This window comes from Vidua chalybeata, chromosome 23 (assembly GCF_026979565.1).
Source record: "Vidua chalybeata isolate OUT-0048 chromosome 23, bVidCha1 merged haplotype, whole genome shotgun sequence".
Lineage (NCBI taxonomy): Eukaryota > Metazoa > Chordata > Aves > Passeriformes > Viduidae > Vidua > Vidua chalybeata.
The window spans coordinates 2504460-2523727 of record NC_071552.1 but is presented as its reverse complement, the minus strand read 5'-3'; the positions used below and the strand labels follow the sequence as shown (position 1 = coordinate 2523727).

Here is a 19268-nt window from a genome sequence, read left to right as displayed (position 1 = left end):
TGACACATCTGCAACTCCCAAAGAAAAGATTTGGTTGCAGTGATCAGCTTTGGCCCAGTGGGTGATAATGGGGAAATGTGGCGCTAAAATCGTAATTCCCTTAGAATAACATTCAGCAAGGAAATAATTGGGAATTTCTTTGGGTTTCACACTTTTCCTGTTAACTCCTTCAAGCATTTTTTAACCTCCTGTCAAATAACAGGGAATTCCTTTGGGTTTCACACTTTTCCTGTTGCTTCTTCAAGCATTTTCTAGCCTGCTGTCAAATAAATACCCCCCAAAAAAACCCTCTTTTCTTGAGAGGACTCAGTGCCACAGCCTTGCAAATGCCAGGCTCAGGGAGAGTTCCCAGCAGACAGAAAGATTTTCCCCTCACATCTTGGAATCTCTTCTCCAGTGTGGAGCGGATGTTGGTCTCGATGCTGGTCCTCTTCTTCCTTTTCCGTCCAAACATCTCGTTCACTGAGGGGTAGGAATTGGGGGTGCTCATGGAGGAATCCAAAGGAGCAGATTCTGGGGGAAAAGGGAGGGGGAAAAGAGATATTCAAGAAGATAATGAGTTATTTTCATTCCCAGATACTTCCGGTGAAACAAATGTGCCTTCTAAAATAGATTAATTCTTCCTACATTGAGGATCCTCCCTCTGATAATGATTAAAATTGCTCCAAATCCATCAATGAGCTTGTCCAAATCAAAGAAGAAAAGTGTTTTAACCCACACACTGTTTTTCCTTTGTGAGCCTGATTTCCAGCCTGCTCTGCTACGGACCAGGAGTGTTCCAATAATTTCATTCCACACAGAAAAGGATGTGACCAAACCATTTGGCTCGGGGTGGCTGAGATGTGACCAATGGCTCAGACATCCTGAAGGGCTGGGTGAAGCACGAGGCTGACGTGAGGTCAGCACAGGACACCGCCCCAAATCCTGCTGCCCCTGGGAATTCCCCTCCCAGTGAAATCCTTCCTTTTCCAGCTGCATCTCCTGGGCTGATCCCTCAGCACCTCAGCAGTTCCTCCCCTTCTTCTCCAGCTTGCACAAGGGATTTGAGGTTCCTGGATGGATCCTCTCCTGCTGGTGGTGATGCCTCAGGTTTGAGCTTTTCTATTTTCACATTCTGTGCTGCTTCAGTGTGTGGGTCTGGGCTTCACATGAGGGGATGCTGAGCTCTGTGCACAGAGCAGGGAGACAAAACAATTCCTGCTCCAGCTGGGCACCAAGGACAAATGATCCAAAGCTCAGGCCCAGGAGCACAAACAGCGTGGGCTGGAGAGAGAAAAACAAGCAGGATGGGAGTGCCTGGGCTAAAGCTGGAATGGGACAATGAACTGCAAGGTGCAAATGGAGCAGAGCTGATCCCAGTGAGAGCCCCCGGGAGCGCTCGTGCATTTTGGGACCATTTTGGTTCATCTTGGGTTCATTTTGGGACCATTTTGGTTCCTCTTGGGTGCAGCCCTGGCTGGGCTCTGGTGCTGCCCAAGGTGGATCCATGGAGGAGATCCTTTGAATAAATCCCTGCTTTATTCTGTAGCTCTGCCCAGCTCTGCTCTAGGCCAGCCTGCACAAGGCATTGGTGGCATTTCTGCCTTGATGTCACCTACCTGCATCACTGAGCCACTTCTCCAGCAGGGGCTTGAGCTTGCACATGTTCTTGAAGCTCAGGTTGAGAGCCTCGAAGCGGGAGATCGTGGTCTGGCTGAAGTCATTGCCGTAGAGCTTCCCCATGGCCAGGCCAACGTCGCCCTGCCAGGGGACACCCAAATCCCAGCGTGAGCACAGGGAAAACCCCTCCCAGCTGTCCCAGCCCCACACAGAATCACAGAGTCACAGAATGAACCAGCCTGGAAAGGACCTCTCAAGCTGTGCCAATGAAGGCACCTATCCAATATAGGCTGGATAGCAGGAAAAAGTTTTTTACAGAAAGGGTGATAAAGTTCTGGAATGTTCTGCCCGGGGAGGTGGTGCAGTCACCATCCCTGGGTGTGTTTAACAAAGCCTGGATGTGGCACTGGGTGCCAGGGTTGAGTTGAGCTGCTGGGGCTGGGTTGGACTCGATCTTGAAGGTCTCTTCCAGCCTGGTGATTCTGTGATTCTGGGACCTTTGAGATCATCAAGTCCAACCTATGACCCAACACCTCCTCATCAAATAAACCATGGCACTGAGTGCCACGTCCAGGCTTGTTTTAAACAGTGACTCCACCACCTCCTTGGGCAGATGAGTCCAGATCATTCTTTCAGTGAATATCCCTCTTGGAGCCTAAACTTCCCCTCATGCTTCTTCCAGGATAGCTTCAGTCTTGTTTGCATAACCTGCCTGCCAGGGAAAGGGGATTTATTCCCCCCAGGAATCTGCCCCCACCCCTGAATACTGGAGAAGGTGCAAATATCAATGTTATGGCGGTGACGTGCTAAGAAGGGTTTGTCTCTTCATGTATTTGGAAGGGAATGCTACAAAATAACCCAAATTTACCTAACCCAGCCTTTCCTTCACCCACAGCCCTGCCCCAAACTCTTCCCCATCCTCTCCCTCTCACCTGTGTGAACCCCAGCTTGATCCTCCTTTGTTTGAAAGTCTTTGCAAACTTTTCCAGCTCCTCCAGGTCGCTGGGCTCCTCGGAAGCTCCTGCTGGGGTCAGGTGCTTTGCCACTTGCAAGTGCTGGGGGACGTCCAGGTGGGGTTCAACCGAGGAGCCAGGGAGGCCAGAGCGCCCCACAGCCTGTCCCAACCACCCCAAAAAAAGTGCTCAGAATCACAAAAATAAAAAAAACCCACACCGTTTCCTGCGCCATCTGCCCTCCCTAAAGCAGCAGGTGGAGTTTGCCACGCCCTCAGGTGTGTTCTTACCTGGGAGGCCAGGCTGGGTCCGGGCTGGGAGAGGAGGAGGCTGCCCTGTTGCTGAGGGAAGGAGAGGAGGTTTGGCTGCAAAGCTGAGGAGATCAAAAAGAGACACATCTGGTCAGTGAACACCCCCAGGAAAGCTCGGAGTGGGAAGCTCCATTTGTTATTTCTTGCCCAAAACACAAGAATTTTGGGCGTTAGGAACGAGTCTGGCTCTGTGCTGGATCATGAGAAAGAAAAGGTTCTTCCCGTGGCTTTTTAGCCTGCAGGGATTATTACAATAATGATAGAAGTGAAATATCTCATTTGCTGATCCCTGCGTGTCACTCATCACGCTCAGGCATTTTAGAGACCTCTAATCTTGATTTTAGGTGCCAAGCAGCAGAGAATTTCCTACATCCACCCTGAGGATTTCTCTCAGTGCTTAATCATTGTAGCTATAAGAAAAATGGACCTCTTATTTCCAGTATAAGCCCTTGTGACTCCAACTTTCAGCCACTTGATCTTGTTAAAAAAAAACCCTGATCCTCCAGTTAATCTCGTGAGCCCTCCCATTCTGCTCTCAATTCTACATTTCATTTTCAAATGTCATTTGGAAGCCATCTGACCCTTTCATTCCTACCCTACTGTATTTCAAATAAATTGAATTTCTTTCAGAACGTCGGAGCTGACACGAAATGATGAAAGGAAGAAAGAAGGGAAATCCATAAACCCAACAAAAACTGGGATTTATGGAGAGTGTGTAATTGTTTCGTTGACAAACCGCCAAGTACAAGCCTATATCTCTTAGAGGGAATGTCCTACAGGATTAGGTTGTGTAGTTCCCTAGAAATTTAGTTGGTATCATGTCCATTGTGAGTGAAACCTACAGAATTTAGTGAGGATTTATAACCTTGCTCAGAGCAGTCAATATATTTAATTGATTATAACTGACAATTACAGGGAAATCCATAGAAATTTATGGACTTCTGCTAATAAAAGGGAAAACAGATAATCTCCAGAATCAATCACTCCCCCCTCTCTCTCTGCCTTTTCTTATTTAATTTTGATCTGATGTGCACATTCCCATTTATTTACTTAGGTTGGGGTTGCAATGAGCCTTCCCTAACACTGGAACAACTTCAAATTTCAAATCCAGGCCGGTAATGAGGAGCACATTTTTACCAGTGCAGGTAATTAATCACTGCAATGGCTTTGCCTTGGGACATGGCAGATGCTCTGTCATTTGGAGTCTTTAAAATCATGATTGAACACCTCAGCTCCAGCTCCGAGGGAAATGAAGGGCTGGATTCAGGAATCACCGGTCTGACAGCTGAGATGAAGATTTCAGCAGCCATATTTAGACTGACAGGATTCCCAAAATCTCCGTGGCTCTTCACTCCCACCTTTACAGAGCTCTCCCACCCATGACTCTGGTGTTTGGATTTTACTGGGAATGAGGAGTAAGACCTGGGAATTTATCTGACAGCTTCAAAACACAAGCAAACTAAAATTCATATTCCTGTTGGAAAGGTTCAACCCCCAGCCAAGCCCCTTTGGCCAGGAAATCCATTTATGGACCCACAGACCAAAACCAGGAGACACTCAGGGCATTCCCTGATGGGACAGTTCTGGAATATTTTCTGCCTTTCTTCAGGAGGAAGAAAACTCCACTTGAACCAAATTCCACTTCATTTTCACTCCCCACTGGCTGTGCATGCATGTGGCAAAAGGATCATTAAAACCTGGCAGACAGCCATGCAAATGGAAATGTCCTGCACAAAAATCCAGCTCCTGGCCAGAATATCCAGTCCTGACCAAGCCTGGGACTGGAAAGGGTGACAAGCAAACATAGCTGCCAAAAAAAGTCACTGAACAGATAAATTCTAATCTGTCAAAGGCAGCAAGTTCTGCTTTGCAGTAAAAGATGTTTATTATTCATGAATAAAAGCAGGCAGCAAGGAATAGATTGTCCTGACCGTATTTCAAACTAACAAATTCAAGATTATTTGTAAATATACATCAAGTATCTTTATCCATCAATCAGCGTCATTTGGCAGAGAGGAGAATTTACATCTTGTCAGGAAGAAATAAATCCCCCTCTTGCTTTTGGAGTGTGTGAACCAGTGGGTTCAAGCTGCAGAGATTTAATGTTGTAATCCTGAATTTTAGTTCATGTGGAGGGAGCTCTGTGCTGGGATAAATCAAAGCACAAGCAAAGGATCCAAATCCCCTTGGATCTGCCAGGTGATGAATTAAAGCCTGAAACATCCTCCATCCACATCCCCGGGGTGGGAGAAATGCTGTAAAAATACTGGGGGCAAAAACAGAATTACAGGGACTTTCTCAAGCATGGAGCGAGTCCTCAGCGCTTTCCTGGAGCTGATTTTGGGAGCAGGGAGACCTTTCCTGTCCTATGGAATATCCAAACCTCTCACTCTCATCCCGGAGCTGCTCCTGGCTAAGCTGGACCTGTTCCGCTCCTTCCCGGGATTTTTCCAGGCTGGGATCCCTGCCTGGCCCCAAGGTGGCACTCGAGGAGCGCACAAGGCTCAGGTGCCAGCGGCATCTCCCGCACGGATCTGGGATCATCCCCGGGGAGGGAACATCGGGGTGGGAACCGGCAGCATCACCCTGGGAAAACCCGACATCCAGAAGGGAGGCTTTTAAACATTTATCCATCTCTGTCGCCTCAGGATTTTCTATTTTCCATCTATTTGTAACCTGCAGTTCTTTAGTGTAGAACTCCAAACCCCACACCCAGTGTGAGCTGCTGCTTCCCCATTTGGGGCAGACACAACAATTCCTCTCCAGGCCTGGCAATCAAGGACCCCTCACTGCCTCAGGCCTGAGAGATGGAAACAAAAGTGAGGTGGGGGAGCAAACTTGGGGTAAATGACTTCATTAGCTGCAGCTCTAATTGGCAGATTCACCCCCAATATGCAAATGGACCAAACTTATAAAAGTGTGAAACCCATGACTAAATATCCATTTTTGGGTGGGTTTTGTCTGCCCTAAATGTACCTGAAGGCCCTTCAATGAATGTAATTGCTTTTTATTCTCTTTGTTTTGTCTGCCCTCTGTTTTTAGGTAAGCCCAAAAAAGGCACCATCTCAGCTTTTCCTTCTCTTACCTTGTTGTCCTGCCTGAGACTGGGACAGAAGGAACTGGGGGACTGACTGCATGTGCCCAGGAAGCAACACCAGCTGCTGCAGGGTGTGGAGAGAGCTCATGTCCTACAGAAAAAAAACAAAGGGAACAATCAAACCCAAGGATTTATGCTCCTCACACAGCATCTCCTCACAAATCCACGCTGAATTTCTGTAATTTCGGGGCTGGAGAGCTGCAGGACCAAAAGTTTCAGGTGTAAGAGAAGATTCTGTGCATACAGAGACCTCCATGAGGGGAATTGTCTGCTTTTCCCTGGAAAAGTTAACTCTTGGTGACATTTTTGAGCTGCAGATCCAAAGGTTTCAGGCGTAGGAGAAGAATTCTCACTGAATTTGGGGAATCTGGGGGCTGGAGGGCTGCAGGTCCAAAAGTTTCAAGTATGGGAGAAGAATTCATTGCATACAGAGACATCCATGTGGAGAAGTGTCTGCTTTTCCCTGGAAAAGTTAACTCTCGATAAAAACATTTTCGAGGCAATCAAACTCTGGTTGTTAGAACGGTGAAACCTCTCGGATTTCAGTTTCTTCAGATAAAGTATTTCCAGAGTGAAATGCCTGAAATCACACAGAAAATTGCAGCAGCTCACCAACAGTGCTTCCCACAGGACTGTTCTGAAGATTGGGGGAAATTGAAGAATCCCTAAATTGTATAATGGATCTGAATACCCCATGAAAGAATGAGGGAAGGGATTCCTGAGCATCTGTGTGGCCGCCTGGCATCCAACTCCCACTAGAATTTAACAAGAGTTAAGTGCTGAACTCCACATTTTCCACCTTAGGGAAAAAAAAATTCCCTCGAGGAATTAATTTCTTCCCTGGTGTAAATCAATTTGAGGCAACAACAGGCTGAGATTAGGAGTTAATCTGGTCTAGAACCCTATCTCCAACAGTGGCATTAACCAGACACTCATGAATGAGGAAGAGCAGGGCAAACATTATCAGACATTTCCCCACGGTGCTGTCTCAGCCTCCAGTTATCTCCAGTCCAAGGGATTTCCTGCTCAGCAAACCCTGCGAGGAAATCTCACCCCAGCACGTGTCCAGTCTACCCTTGAAAAGCCGAGGAGGAAGATGAGGATTCACTTTTCCAGCTCCGTGTTCCTCACACTCTCAGGCTCCTTTTGCCACTGGCCAAAGGAATTTGGGGAGGGGGTCGGGAGCAGCTTTTCCCCTCTTTTCCTGGCATTCCAGGCACAGCCAGGTCACTCACCCCTGCGATTTGGCTCCCTGGCATCATGGATGATCCCTGCACGAGGTGACCCGACCGAGGGGGGAGGGCAGATTGCAAGGAGTCGCTGAGGTCCTCGGTTTTAATCTGCAAAAAAGAGCAAAGGAATTGTAGAATTAGGGAGCAGAGAGGAGGGATGAGCAGGAGCAGTGGGCAGCTGGGATCCAACAGGCTGGGAGAGGCTCCTTTTAGGGATTTTTCTGCTGTTTCCATTGCTGAAAATCAGGGTTATTCCACACTCCTGCTCTCCACTCTGTCCCATGGGCAGTTTTCCTGCTCTGCCAAGCCCCCTGGCACTTTGCTCAATTAAAACACTTCAGGAAACAACCAATTTCAAGCAGCTTTTCAAAGTTTAAAGCCTTTTTGTGGAGTTTTAATGAAGACAAGAAGCAATTGCCCTTTCCAGATCACAACTCAAGCCCTGATAGGAGGGCTGGGCATGGAAAACCTCTCATTTTTCCCTGCATGAAACAGAGAATGGTACAAGGGGATGGGAAAGGATAAGTCATGGAGGAAAAGACCTCAAAAAACCAGAGTAATCTCCCAGTCTTGAAAATGCAGCACTCCAGGCACCAAATTAATTTGTTCCATTTCTACCAAAAAGCAACAAGAAATTGCAAGGAAAATCTCCTTCCTCAGTTACAAGCTGTGGAACAATAACTGGAAAACTTCACAGGTGTCCAGTGGTCTTTCTGAGCTACTTTAATGTTCTTGCAAAGTTCTTGTCCACAAGAAAATAATGATTTTTAAATCCACATTCTTAGAAAAAATAAAATACACCCAGGGACCAGAACTGAATCCTTGTTTCTGGTTTATTCTACAATTTCCATGTTCATTTCTAACTTTGCTAATACATTTTAAAAAAATGATTTATTAAGAAACAATAATAATAAAAATCTGTTCCAATTATTGTAGTAGCTGAAGTCTTGTGGTAGTGCTGATTGGGACAGGAGGGACGCGAGGATTTTGGAAGTTTTTAGGTCAATTCCTGGAAGGTGAGTGAGGAATGTCCAAGCACAGGGGACAGGTAAAAGATACAGAACTCTCCCCCAAGAAAAGATTCATCCAAACCTTTTCTCAGCACAATAACACCCTGAACAAAGATTATTCCTCATCACAGCAAGAAGAGCCTCTAATTCCCAAAAACTGGAAAAACCAGGAGGACTCTACAAAGGACCCAGCTTGAAACTCCTGAAGATTCACCCTGACCCCTAGGAGTGAACTTCCCCAGGTCCCACCGGATCCATTCCAAACCCCACATCCCCCAAAGGTGGGCAGGGTCTTTGCCCCACTGATGGGGCCTTGAGGCCCTGGATCCTCCTCCCAGCAGAGGGGGACAAGAAATCCAGCTCTCCAAACCCATCCCGAGCGAATGTTTTGGGGTTCAAGGAGCTTTTCTGCCCATTTGAGCAAAGCAAAGAAATACACGGAATAATTTCGGTTGGAAGAGACCTCTACAACCATCGAGTCCAAGCTTTGGTGGATCTCCACGAGAGGAGAGAAGGAGGAAAACGGGATCACAAGAAGCTCAACAGCTCCAGAACAGGGAATTGCAACGTTCCCCTCTGCATTTTGGAAGGTGCTGCTCGGAGGGAAGGTGATTACAACACCCCCTTTCATTACAACTCGAGCTCTGGACACCGCCGAAACTCGTTTTGCAATACTCCCAGCTCCTTGCAGCAAGAGGTAGACATGCTATGAATTCCAACTCTTTCCTACCTTTCAGGTTGGCATGATCATCCCTCTTAGCTTGGCAGGGAAAAAAAAAAAAAAAAATCAGGCGGAAAGATCTTCTCGATCGCTATCGACAGCGATAAGTCACTGAATGTCAGGCAAAAAGGCTCAGGAGGGCACCCCGTTACTCCTGAGCCATCCAGACACTCCAGGCACGTGGATTTATGGATGTTCTTTGCATTAAAAAGAATCCATCGGAGGCAAATAAGAAAAAAAAAAATTAAAAAGATATTTTAAAAAAATGAATTAACGTTTGTCTGCTTCATCCAAGGCTGAGCAGTCCCAAGAAATTAAAGTTTTTGGCGCCTCAGAGAGCCGGGCTCTGGATCCCGCCCGAGCTGCGGTCCCGATGGCAGTGGGGTGTTGAAGAGGCACGAGCCATTTCCAAACTGAAATCAATTTTTCCAGCTGCCAAGCGGGACGAGCTGGCGGCGCTCCAGGGAGAAAGGGGTGTGTAGCCGCATCCCGGCATGGCTCCATGTGAGAACGGGAGGTGGGTTTGGCAAAGCACCGGCTCCCGATTTAAAAACAACAACATCTCCCACTGCTCCTTCCCCCGGCCTTGGAATTCTCCCTCCTGCGCAGTGGGCGGGAACCTGGGGTTTGTTCTTGACAAATCCTTCTCCCCCTTGCACCTATTTCCATTGGGTTTAGGCTCAAATTTACCTCGCCCTCCTCTTCCTCTCCCCGACAGGCCTGCAGCTGGCTAATTGTTCATTAGGAGTTCGGGATCTATCCAAAACTTTGGGGATGGTTTATGCAAATCCCGCTCTTTCGGTTTTTTTTCCCTGGCTAAACCGGCAATATTGCCAAGTGTACATTAAAAAAAAAAAAAATCCCCAAACCCATAAAAACCCCAAAAAACCACACACATTGTGGGCGAGGCCACTCAATATCATGAGACTCCCTTAAAATAATGTAAATTTCGAATTAATAAAGCGAGGGGAGGAGTTGCCTCCTCCTTTCGCAGTGCATCTGCCTCGGATTTGCAGAAAATGCCTGCAAATATGGGAAGAGTTTTCCTTGAGGAACCAAAAAAAAAGATGGAAATGATGAAATCCTCAGAGAATTTGATGGGAGCTCTGCTGAAATATTGCAAGTGAGAAACAGTGATTTGGGTAGAACCAGGAGCAGATCCCACTGGGATTGCTCAGGATCTTGGTTTTATAGGATGAGGAAAAAGGGAATGAGAAGTCATGGAGAGACTTTGTTCCCACTGAATTTTACTCGGAAAAATAACAGTATTTGAGGAAAGCAACCTGGTCTGGTGGAAGCTTCATTGCCCATGGCAAGGGGCTGCAGTGGGATCATCTTCCAAGCCAAACCATTCCATGGAAAAACGAGCAGGGCAAAGAGCAGGACCTGCAAACCCCCACGGCTGAGGTGAGGCGTGGGGGGCTCTTGGCTGTGAATTTCCAGCACCTTCCACCCTTCGGGGCCCGAGGGGAGGCCCAGGGCAGGGCTGGGAGCAGGTAACGGCAGCTGGAGGCACGGGAGCTCCTCTGGGCCAGGGCAGGAATCACACTTGCAAATCTCAAGTGGATGTTTGGATGTTTTCACAGCCCTGAAACAGGGTCAGCCCCCGAGCAAGCCGAGTGAAAAACACAGGAAGGGTGACTGGCTGGAAAAGAGAGAGTCCCTTCCGTAGCTGGCTCGAACAGCTGCAAGGATGGATGGTTTCTTGCCTATCTCTGGCCTAAACACGAAAACAAAAAGCAAAACAAACTAAGAAACACACTGAGGGTGATGGAAAATGATCAAAGCTCCGGAGCCTGCTTGCGTAACTGATTTGTGGAAGGTGTTTCATAAACATTTCATAAGAAGGAGAATTATGAAGAAAACATCTCCCAACCTGCCTGCAATTACTGCACAAACTCTTCCTTACCAGTAGGAAGAAGGGGAGAGGAAAAAAAAAAAAAAAAAAAAGAAAAAAAAGGTACATCTGTTTTGTAACTGATCTGTGAACTCCTGGCAAACGCTCGGCTCGTGAAAACATCCTGCAGACATCTTAGAGAGCCGTGGAAAACTGGGAAATTGGGAAGATTCTCCTGAGCAGCTCTGCTTGCTGCTGTTCCCTTCAGATTGACCAGCGCTGGGTTCCACGTGCTGGCGGTTGGATCCCACTGGTTGGGCTGGAGCCCTCCACGGGTAATCCCAGTTTAGGGAGAATCTCAAGGTCTTCCCATCTGTCAGAGCCCAGAGCCCTCCTTGGGATGAGCTCCTGGTGTGACACACGCAGTGCTCCATCATCCTCCTCGCTCAGCCACCAATTCAGAGCCTCCAATCCTCTCCCAAATCCAGAGCTGGATCCGTCCTGTCCAAGCCCTGCACCAGTTATCAGGCAGGAACCACATTAGTGGGAGATGGAAGACAAGCCCATTTGTTGTGAAGCTCCTATTTAGCCAGTGACCTCTTTGAAAGACGTTTATCTGCCTCCACATCTGCCTTATCTCGCAGTCAGAACCGAGTTTAAGAGTTTGACTCACTCCCAGCCCTCCAGAGCAGAGGGGAGAGGAGGATCAGGTGCACACAGAGGGTCTGGAGCACCTGGCCCTCGCTGAAAAGAACAACTGAGTCACCCCAAAATGCTTTGAGTCACTCCGAAGTGCTCTTCAGCACAGCAGGGCTGCCTCAAGCTGCCCCAAAACCCTTTGCCTCGAGCCCAGGGAGGAGGATTTAAGCTGGAAACAGGCATTAAGCTGGATCCAAGGCTCCTGCAGCTCGCTGAGCCTTCCCACCTTGCGATGGCGTAAGTGCTCCGCCGTGAATTACCCGCACACGTGGGCCCCATAAAATAAAAAACACACTAATAATAAATTATGGCAATAATAATAATAATGGGGTTGCAATTACTATTTCCACATGTACTATCCTGCACATACAGCAGGGCTTAACAGACACCTGGAAAGAAGGCAGAAAACCTTTATGTCAATGCCACAATATTCACCCTGTAATGTTTATATCCCACTGAAGGACGGGAATTTTTGGAAGCTGCCAGTGTGACAGAAAGGAATTCAGCGTGGGATTAACTCCCAAACAGGCTCTGTCCGAAAGCTCAGCCATGGCAGCACGCTGGAAAATTCAAATGCAATCCCAAACCTCAGCACACCTGCATCACCCTCCACGAGGCCTTTGAGTTTATTAATTGAGGTCTGATCTGATAGGGTTTATCCTCAGCTTCAGCTTGGGATGTAAATGGTTGTGCTGGAGACAAAGTAGGGGTGGGAAGTCAAAACTTTAGGAGCAACCAAGCTGCACGCTCGACGGGAGAAAACAAACAGAACCACACGCAGCTCTTGTGGGCTCTCTGATACAGCTTTTCCCTGGAATTTTTGCTTCCAAACAAACAGGGAAGAGAGAGAAGTCCCCCATCCTTGCTGTGCTGAACCTCAAATGATCACCTGCGGCACAGGAGCTGGGCAAGGGAGAGGAGAACCAAAGCAGAGGTGGGAAGAGCACCTGCCCTGCCACGCTGCCACCTGCTCAGGTGGGAGTGTCCTGGCCAGGGCTGCTCCCGCAGGGCCTGCTGAGTGCTCTCAGGGGCACAGAACTGCTGAAAAGATACTGAGAAAGCAACTTACAGCACCTTCCCTCTTAGCAGCGCCATTCAGGCACGTGGGACCTTCCCCGTGGGCATCCCAAACTGGGAGCAGTTTAACAGGAGATGCCATTTGCTTGGTCACAGTGGCCAGGACCTCCACTCAAAGCTCGGGAAATTATTTTCTCACCATCAAGGCTGGGATTTCTGCCCCGTCTCCCTCCCAGGACTCCCCCAGCCCCAGCCTTCCCGTGGGTTGCAGCACTGCTCCCTGCACCTCTCTCTCGCCCCATTTCACTTGCCCAACTCCCAAAGCTCTCCAGAACTCCACCTCTGCCTACACCTCCGTGCTTATCTGCTCTGCTCCCACCCTGGGCTGCATCCCTGCCCCTTTCCTTATCACCCTGATTTCACACACACCACTCCATGGCTTCTCCCCTGCCCTCCTGCAAGCTCACACAGGTCCCCTGGAGCCCGAGCACGTTCCTGTTCCACTCCAAAGTTGCCTTATTGGGATTTTCTGGGCTGAGAATGAAAAATGTCCTTTTTTTTTTTTTTTTTTCCCCATGCAGCCCTTGCCTATGGGGAGGAATCTCTGTTTGTTCAGGACTCTCTGTGCCTTCTGGCAGTGACAAATGCAAACACCTGGCACTGTGTGGATATCCCTGGATTAGTCATCCACGGGGAGAGTGCCCACACAGCCCAGGTAGCCCTTGGTAGGGGCACACTTCCCACCACATTTTAGGAGGAATTAACGAAGAATCTGGCTGGGGCTGGCTCCATCCCAGCTCCAGGGGCCTCTCCCGTTGGTCCCTGGCACTTTTGGCACCGGCTGCCACGCCCCAGGGAGCTGGGACAGGAGAAGAGCAGCTGAAGGGATTGCATTAACCACAGCAAGCAGTGCAATTAAAAGAGAAAGGGAGAGGGAGGAAGATGGGAGAGGGAGGAAGATGGGAGAGCATCACACAGGGTTTCATTTTGGCTGGGGGGATGAAGCCCAAGGGCTGGGGGAGCTCAGAGCCAGCTCTCTGCTCCCAGCCCATGCAGATTCCATGGGCTGGGGAAGCAGGCAGGAGGGTTCCCTGCTGGATAAACCCACACCCAGCACCTCTGGGGAGGGAGAAAGTGCCCTCAGATGTCCAAAATTAGAGGCCTTGCTGGAAACACATGGCCTTCCCCTCCGTGTGCTGGGACCTGCCCTCGTGCAGGACGGGTGCAGGGCCCCACCCTGGCTGGGTGGTGCAGGTTTGGGGTGAATTCTTGGAGCTTGGCAGATGAAAGGCCTTCAAGGACTCCGAGTCCTCTCCTCATTAGTGGTGAATCCCTGAGAGTCACATCCAGGCACGGCAGTTCATGCCACTCAGCCCTCAAAAAAGATGCTGGGCCACCTGGATTGTGGCTGGCCGGTCACAGCCGTGCCTTGGGCTGAGTTTCTGTTGTGGAAAACAAGTTCTGTGACCCTTCAGACAGATCCATGAAACTGGGCCTTGTCCCTCGTGAGCACAGAAAGCGTTTCCCGAAGGATGAGCAGGGAATTTGCACAAAGGTCTCAGTCTCTCCCTCTCAGACACATCTGAAACAGCTCTACCAGGTATTTTGCCAAGGAAACAGGTGTAGGAATCACCTTGTAAATGAAGTTTTCCCTTTAAAAGCAGGAGAGCAGGAGTTTGGGAACGGACTGCAGCTGGATGTTAAGAAGATAAAATGCAGCCAACTCTGGGCTGTTGTCAACAAATTAATTCAGTGGTTTCAGTCCACCTCCTGAGAAAAACAATTAAAAAGGCCAAATCCTTGCTCCTAATTGCATCCCCCTTTCCCTCGCAAGTTCCCCTGGCCTGTTTTGGAGTTCATTCCCAGCGAGCTCATGTGAGGTGCCAGAACAAACCCAGCCTGAAGAAGGGGTTCCTCTGCATATCTGTCCTAAGCAAAGCAGGGCCAGATTTAGGCACAGAGGACTTTCCCTGGAGCCAGGGCTTTCTCTGATGCTTTCCCAAAGGGCTGCATTTCAATGAGGAGCCTGCACACAAACAAATTTATGCAATCAGCCTGTCCCTAGGACAGAGCAGGGAGACTTCAAAAGGGAAAGGCCAGGGCAGAGCTGAGCTTAGATCCAGTGTCAGGTGAGGCAGACACAAGGCCAGGCCTGATTTCCAGCCAGGAGAGGCTCAAGAGATGAAAAGCAGATGCAAGACTTAGGCTGATCCCCTGGGGCAGTGGGGAGAAGAGAGAGTGAAATCTGAATTGATCCCCAGAGGGGAGAAGGAAGCAGGATGTGAACCTCCCCTTGAGAGGAGGGCAAAACAGGACTGGGATGAAAATCGGGAGGGCAGACTGAAACCTGAGCTACCCACGGGGAAAAGCCAAGCAGGAACAGCAATGACATCCAGGGAGCACATGAGATTAGGGGGAGGTGGGAACACGGAGCAGAATAAAAAACTATGAGAGAGATCCCCGGAGGGAGGGAAGCCCTGGTACAGCGAAATTAAATGTGCAGGGAGTTTTGCATCCCAGATATTAATAACAAACTACCCAGCGAGTTAGGCCCTTCTCTGCACCTTCAAAAGGATGGAAGGGAGGAAGAACTTGTCTGTGGTTGAGCACAAGACGATGAATCAGAGGATGGGAGTCCATAACCCAGCTGTTCCAGGGAGCAGGCCCCTGGATTCCAGTACACCCCAATGTCCACGGGCAACTGGCCCATGAAGCATCCCCTGATCCCAGCTGCAATCACAGAGCTCAGCATCTTTGGGAAAAGCCAGGGAAGTCAGGCTGTGTCTGCAGGACACCTCCCCACCTTGCAGAGGCACCAAGGGATGATAAATCCATTAGCACAGAGCCTTCAGACGTGTGGGTGGAAGGTACCAAACGAGGTCAGGGTGTTTATTAAGGGCACTGAAAAGAAGCCACCAGGGATTTCACATCTCAGGTGCAGTTTGCCCACTTTGAATTTCTCACATCGTGTGCCTACAGGACATCAGCTGTGGAGCCCTGAGATAACTCACCCTGGTACCTCAAAGCAACAGCTGGAAATCCCACACAAACCTCCAAAATTAAAGTTTCTCTGGGCAAGGACTGTCAGATATGAACAGAGCAGGGAGAGGAGTTAGACACGGAGGTCCTGAGGGAAGGGAGTCCCTTCAGCACCTCTTGTGAGAGAGCACAGCAGAAACACACAGGAGGCTTGACCTGGTTTTAGAAAGGAGGAAGTTTTCAACAGACACAGCTGGAAAGGCTTTCTAGGAAGCCTGTTGGAAATCCATATCCTTACTACATCCCCTGACTGGGGTGAACCAAAGACAGCAAAGAACAGGAATAAAGAACCAACAGTAAAACTGAAGCTGGGCCTTGCTCAGGCACCTCAGTGCCTGCCTGTCTGTCCTAAACTTTGTCAAATCTCCCAGCCAGATCAGCTTCAGATTGATGTGATTGATGATAATGACAGGTTTGATAAACAAATGACAGCCTGTCCTGCAAGGTCAGCCTTTTGCAGGCATGAAGAGTGCCTGGCACATTTGGGTAGGGAGCAGAGGCAGATCCTGCCCAGCTCTGCTCACACAGTCAGCTGCATTTCAAGAGGGACAAAAACCAATCAGCTTCGTTTCAAGAGGGACAAAAACCTGTCAGCTTCGTTTCAAGAGGGACAAAAACCAGTCAGCTTCATTTCAAGAGGGACAAAAACCTGTCAGCTGCATTTCAAGAGGGACAAAAACCAGTCAGATGCATTTCAAGAGGGACAAAAACCAGTCAGCTTCATTTCAAGAGGGACATCTCCCCTCCCAGCTCTGGAGAGCAGGGAGGGCTTGCAGAGGAGCTCTCATTCCCTCCTCTGGAAGGAGGAGAGCTGATCCTGCATTCCTCCCTGGACCAAGGTCCTGCCATCACTTCCCTGCTGGAAGAGCACTGCTGGCTCCAGCAGCTGTGCATTCTCCCCCTCCAGCTGTGGATGGATGCACACCACCGTGAGCTGGGCTCAGCCCTCACACCACTCACACAAGCCCTGGCACCTCCCAAAACCATCAGCCCTCCATCCGTGTGCGCATTGCAGCAGGCAGCATTATCCCAGGGCTTAGCTCCAGACACCTGGCTCTCCAGAGCAGCTACAAAAACAAACAACCCAGCGTTTCCTAAAGGGGAATTCAACCCCAGCAGTCCTGGGGAGACCGCAGCACCTGGGCAGGATCACCACACAGCCAGGCAGCCAGGAAAAGCTCCCACTGCAGCACTCCCAGCCCTTGTCCTGCTCCCGTTGGAGGCAAATTTTGCCAGAGTCGCTCAGATCCGTCCCTGGCCACCATCCCAACCCGTCAGGAGGCAGATGTCCCCGCGCAGGCTGCCAGCACCGAAGGTGAAAGTTTATTGCTGTGCCTTTGCATTTCCCTCGCCATAAACAGGAAACAACCAGCATTAGACTCGCTAAGTAAAAAAAGCCAAACCAGATAGGCAAGGCTGAAGATGCTGCTTTTTCCATCCACACCCTTTTCCCTCTCATTCACATACAAATTACTGTTGCATCCAGGTGGGAGGAGAGTTTGAAGAGGGGAGGGAAAGGGGGGGGAGAGCAGAAGTGTTTGCCAAATAGGCTGAGGGATCAGAGGGAGCTTTCTCATAAAGCACAGGGCTGACCCACAAACTGCTAGAAAACCTCAAACTCCGCAAGAGTTTCCCTCCCTCCCCGTTTGCAGGGTGAGAGCAGCCCCAGCAGGGAACTGGGAGGCAGGGAAGGGGTCTAACCAGGTCACTCCACCCTTCCCATCCCGCCCGGAGCACAACACGGGAGGGAGGGAGGGAGGGAAGCAGACCTGAAATGTAGGCCATCTACAAAGGCTGGGGGAGAGGCTTAAACGATGTGAGATTTATGATCTTCAAAGTGATTAGAGCCCAGCACTCCAAATAAAGGCAAAGAGAGCTCCTGTAGTCAGTTTGGAGTTGGGTTTCAAACCATCCTGCCCTGGCTTCGGTTTGAAAACTTGAATTGCAAGCTAACGAAAAAAAAAAAAGAAAAGACATCCAAAACCAACCTCAAACCCCAAACCAAATTAAAAAACCCACCAACCTCCACCCCTAATGAAAGAGCACAGCACCTGATTTTACATGAAAACACTTTGATATTTCCAGCTCTCCTCTCTTCCCTTTTTCCCGTCATTTGAAATCTATTTGCTGAATTGAGGATGAATTCACCAACAGCTGAGGTCAACCCTAAATGTGAGTGTGGAGCCCGTGTGCGTTCGGGCTCCTGCTCATTTAAGAGAATAATTTAAAATAATAATTATTATTTTAAATAACAATACTTCCAAATAGTAATTATTATTTTAAATAACAACGATTTAAAATCATTCTACCCATGGCCTTGGGAGGGCCAAGAGAGGGAGACAAAGAGCCACTTGCACAGGCCTGTGTCCACTCAGGGACTGCTACATCCCATCCCTGGCATCGCTGCAAACCCCTCTGGTGAGCTCCAGGGAATCAGAGCAGATTAGAAATAAAATAAAACAATAAAACGAGCTCGTTCAAAGTCTTTTGCTTTTAAAACCTTGCTAAATCCCCAGCTAAGCTGGCTATTCAGTTACACAGACAAGGTGGAATAAATTAATTGGATTTTGTGGTGCCGTTTTGGTGGAGGGAGGAAAACTGAAGTGGAAACGCTGCAAAAACAACAACAACAAAAAGAAACCAAAAAACCAAACACCAAATGTAAAGCCAGATTTTCTTTTTAGGAGGAGGATATTTCTACTGCCTGCAAGCCTGCCTGCCCTCACAACTTGCCCAGCATCACTGAGAGGAACACAGAGGATGGTGGGTCAGATCAGCAGCGGGTGTAAATCAGCACAGCTCTCCTCGATTAACCCCAGCCCAGCTTCCAGCTCCAGCACCTTTGTGGCGTTGCCATGGGAGAAGTTTGCAGCGGGCACGGATCTCGTGCTCATTTCTATCTGCAAGGAATTTCCTTTTATCAGCCCTGGTGAGCAGATTGGATTCTTCTCCGGGCGGGTGCAGAGTGAGCCCGTGCTCTGGGCTGCAGACACAGGGCTTTTTGTTTGCAGCTGGGGATTCCAAAACCCTGGAAGATGGCTGAGCGTGTTAAGACACCTTTGGTAGGAAAGGGAGACCCACCCAGAGCTGGAGCAGCCAAAGCAAACAAACAAACAGCGGCGTGGCTGACATTTGTCACTGCACAGCCACCAAGGGAGGCTCGAGGCACAAAAAGGCACGTGGAGAACGTGGAGCTGCCCAGTGCTGCTCGCAGGGAGCCTTTGGGAAGGGTTGCAGCCCTTTGGGATTTGGGGAATGCACATGGGAAGTGCTGTGCCAACATCACCCTCAAGTCTGTGCGTGGAGTTACAGCCCCTTCTGCATTGCTGGCTGCAGCTCCCACCCCGCAGCCCCTGGAGTCCTGGGCAGTGTTTGGCTCTCCAGGCTCCTCTTTTCCTTGCCAGGGCTCTGTCCAGCTCTGCTGGCCACAGGAGGCCTCAGCTCTGAGCTCAGAGAGCATTTTCCTGAAATCTCAGCGTGGTTTGGGCTGGAAGGAGCCTTAAAGCTCATCCCATCCCACCCCTGCCATGGGCAGGGACACCTTCCCCAGGCTGCTCCAAGCCCCAGTGTCCAACCTGGCCTTGGGCACTGCCAGGGATCCAGGGGCAGCCCCAGCTGCTCTGGGCACCCTGTGCCTCCCCACCCTGCCAGCAGAGCTGTGTCTGCACAGCTCCAAGGGCTCCAGAGGGCTGTCACCTCCTGGTGTGACACTCAGAGATTTTCAGAGCCACTCAGGAAGGTCTGCAGGCACTC

The 19268-nt window shown here is 49.5% G+C and overlaps 1 protein-coding gene across 1 annotated transcript in view; it reads right to left on the bottom strand.

The window, feature by feature from the left end:
* The window catches only part of POU2F3 (POU class 2 homeobox 3), a 42360-nt gene that overhangs the window by 5015 nt on the left and 18077 nt on the right, over window positions 1-19268 (bottom strand). The window contains exons 5-10 of the mRNA XM_053963412.1: window positions 7196-7300; window positions 5949-6051; window positions 2843-2925; window positions 2532-2714; window positions 1599-1740; window positions 377-513 (exon numbers count right to left, since the gene is read on the bottom strand). Coding sequence (XP_053819387.1) covers window positions 377-513; window positions 1599-1740; window positions 2532-2714; window positions 2843-2925; window positions 5949-6051; window positions 7196-7300 — 753 coding nt within the window. The remainder of the gene's footprint in view (window positions 1-376; window positions 514-1598; window positions 1741-2531; window positions 2715-2842; window positions 2926-5948; window positions 6052-7195; window positions 7301-19268) is intronic.